Source organism: Camelina sativa, chromosome 4 (assembly GCF_000633955.1).
Source record: "Camelina sativa cultivar DH55 chromosome 4, Cs, whole genome shotgun sequence".
Taxonomy (NCBI): domain Eukaryota; kingdom Viridiplantae; phylum Streptophyta; class Magnoliopsida; order Brassicales; family Brassicaceae; genus Camelina; species Camelina sativa.
In genome coordinates, this window is record NC_025688.1 from 7,643,096 (window position 1) to 7,645,125 (window position 2,030).

Genomic DNA, 2,030 nt, shown 5'->3' on the forward strand with positions numbered 1-2,030 from the left:
TAACCTTTCATCCATTTATTTCCCCAGTAACCATTCGGATGCCCATCGGGTCTCATCAGCATAACCCTCGTCACATCCAAAACCGAAAACTTCTTGGCTTTGTTGTCTCGTTTTGTTATACCTTCAAGTTGTTCAATTTGAGATTTCCTGATCTTCATCTCATTGCTCTGCACGTCAATTTGGTTTTCTCCGAAAGGACTCCTCCTGCTGCAAGCTCCTCCGGTATCCCAAGTCCCATTCTCGAAATGGGCTGGTGAAATAGTCCTCAGTATTGTCACCAAATCATCCTTACACTTCTCACACTCGTCGATGTGCTTAAGGACAGCTGAGTATACAAGCTTAAACCCTTCTTCCGGGCTAATCTGAGTCATGTTTGGTAAGTTACAGTAAATGCAACCAAGTGTCTCATCTCCTCTGTGTATAAATATCGGTCTGAAAAACCAGTGAGCAGCGGAAACAATAGCAATGTCTGTATTTGGCAAACCCTTAAACCACCCTTCATCGATCTCGCCAATATCAAGATCAAACAATCCAGTTCCCGTATTGTTACCATCTCTCCTCTCCCGTTCTGCCACAAGAAACTTAGTCCAAGAGGTGGAAAGAGTGAAATCGTGATTTGGAAAGTACCAAATCCTGTTTCTGTCGTCTCCATCCTTGTAGATGTCCTTAGGAGTTTCTTCCTGTACAATCAATCAAACACACAAAAAGCTTAAGCAATAGCAATTTATTCTTCCTTGTAAACAAAGCAACACGTAAATTACCATTGACAACAAGCAAAGAAGTGATTCCATATGGTTCCTAGCTACAGAATCACCAACAAAACTCATCTTCTTCCCTCGAACCATACTGAGAAACGCCTTCGGATTAAACCTCGGAAGATCGCAACCATCGGGTTTCCATCTCCAGAACAAAAACTCTCTGTCTGGTCTCCCTTGTTTTATGCAGTTCTTTGAGTCAGGAATCGTAGAACAAGTTGAGTTCGTGTACAAAGCTCCTCTTTTGTCAGGAATCCAATGTCCCTTGAACAAATCACATTCAGGATCTAATCAACCAAAACCACAACAACAACAACAACAACAACAAAAGACAAACAAATCAATACAATTTTCAGACAATCTCTCACGAACACACAAAAAAGAAGGGAATAGTTAAACATAATAATGTAAGTTTTCTAAGTTTACATAATTAATACATAAAACCCCAACATGAAATTTTTGGAGAAAAAGAAATTGTCAATCATATTGTGATGATTACATTTTACAAAATCTCAAGAACAGAAAAATAAAATTAAAATTACACAAAAAAAAGTATAGTTTGTAAACATAGTAATCCCACAAAATCACGAAAATGCAAGATTTTGAAGATTATAGAATTATGTTATCTTTGGTTTTTACCTTACCGATTTGAGGTAGAAGAGAAAGAACATTTTGATCGGAGATGGGTTGAAAAGGATTCTGATAAACGAAAAAACCGGTGAAGAAGAGAGTTATACAAAACGAAGACAAGAACAATGGTGTTAATCGACCAATGTTCATCATCATCCATCTGTCTGATTTCATCGTTGCATGTCGTTCATCCCTAGAAACATACCCACGAATAAGCTTTTATATACCCAAAACACATACGCGTAGAGACTTTATTTTTTATTTTTATTCCGTTTCCTAGAACTTTAAATTTGGATAGTTATAATTAATGGCGATTTTTTTTTTTGTATATTTTGTTTGTTTTGCCAATGATGATGTAACGGTAGCCGTCAGATGAATATACGTGGCGTGAGAAGAGATGGTGTGAGTTTGCATGTGAATTCTGGAATGGTAAGTCTATTTTATGTTTTTGGTAAATCGAAACCACACTTCACGGCGTAATCTCTTTATTTCCTCTTTGTGGAAATTTTGTTGCCACTTTTTGTGTATTTTCTTAATTCAATGTGTAACGCGTCGTTTACCATAATCTTTCTTAATTCTTCTTTTTCACAGAATGATTTTATCGGTTTTCTAAGCTTGAATAGTAAAAAAATTCCAAAAAACAAA

At 36.7% G+C, this 2,030-nt stretch overlaps 1 protein-coding gene across 2 annotated transcripts in view; it reads right to left on the bottom strand.

Moving 5' to 3' along the window:
• Positions 1–1,644, bottom strand: part of LOC104780058 (protein ALTERED XYLOGLUCAN 4-like) — a 2,548-nt gene extending 904 nt beyond the window's left edge. The window contains exons 1-3 of one of the 2 annotated variants that reach the window (XM_010504515.2): positions 1,400–1,644; positions 762–1,042; positions 122–680 (exon numbers count right to left, since the gene is read on the bottom strand). In XM_010504515.2, coding sequence (XP_010502817.1) covers positions 122–680; positions 762–1,042; positions 1,400–1,559 — 1,000 coding nt within the window. In that variant the 5' untranslated portion in view covers positions 1,560–1,644. Of the gene's footprint in view, positions 1–4; positions 681–761; positions 1,043–1,399 lie in introns of both variants that reach the window. The other variant, XM_010504514.2, reaches the window with a different exon arrangement.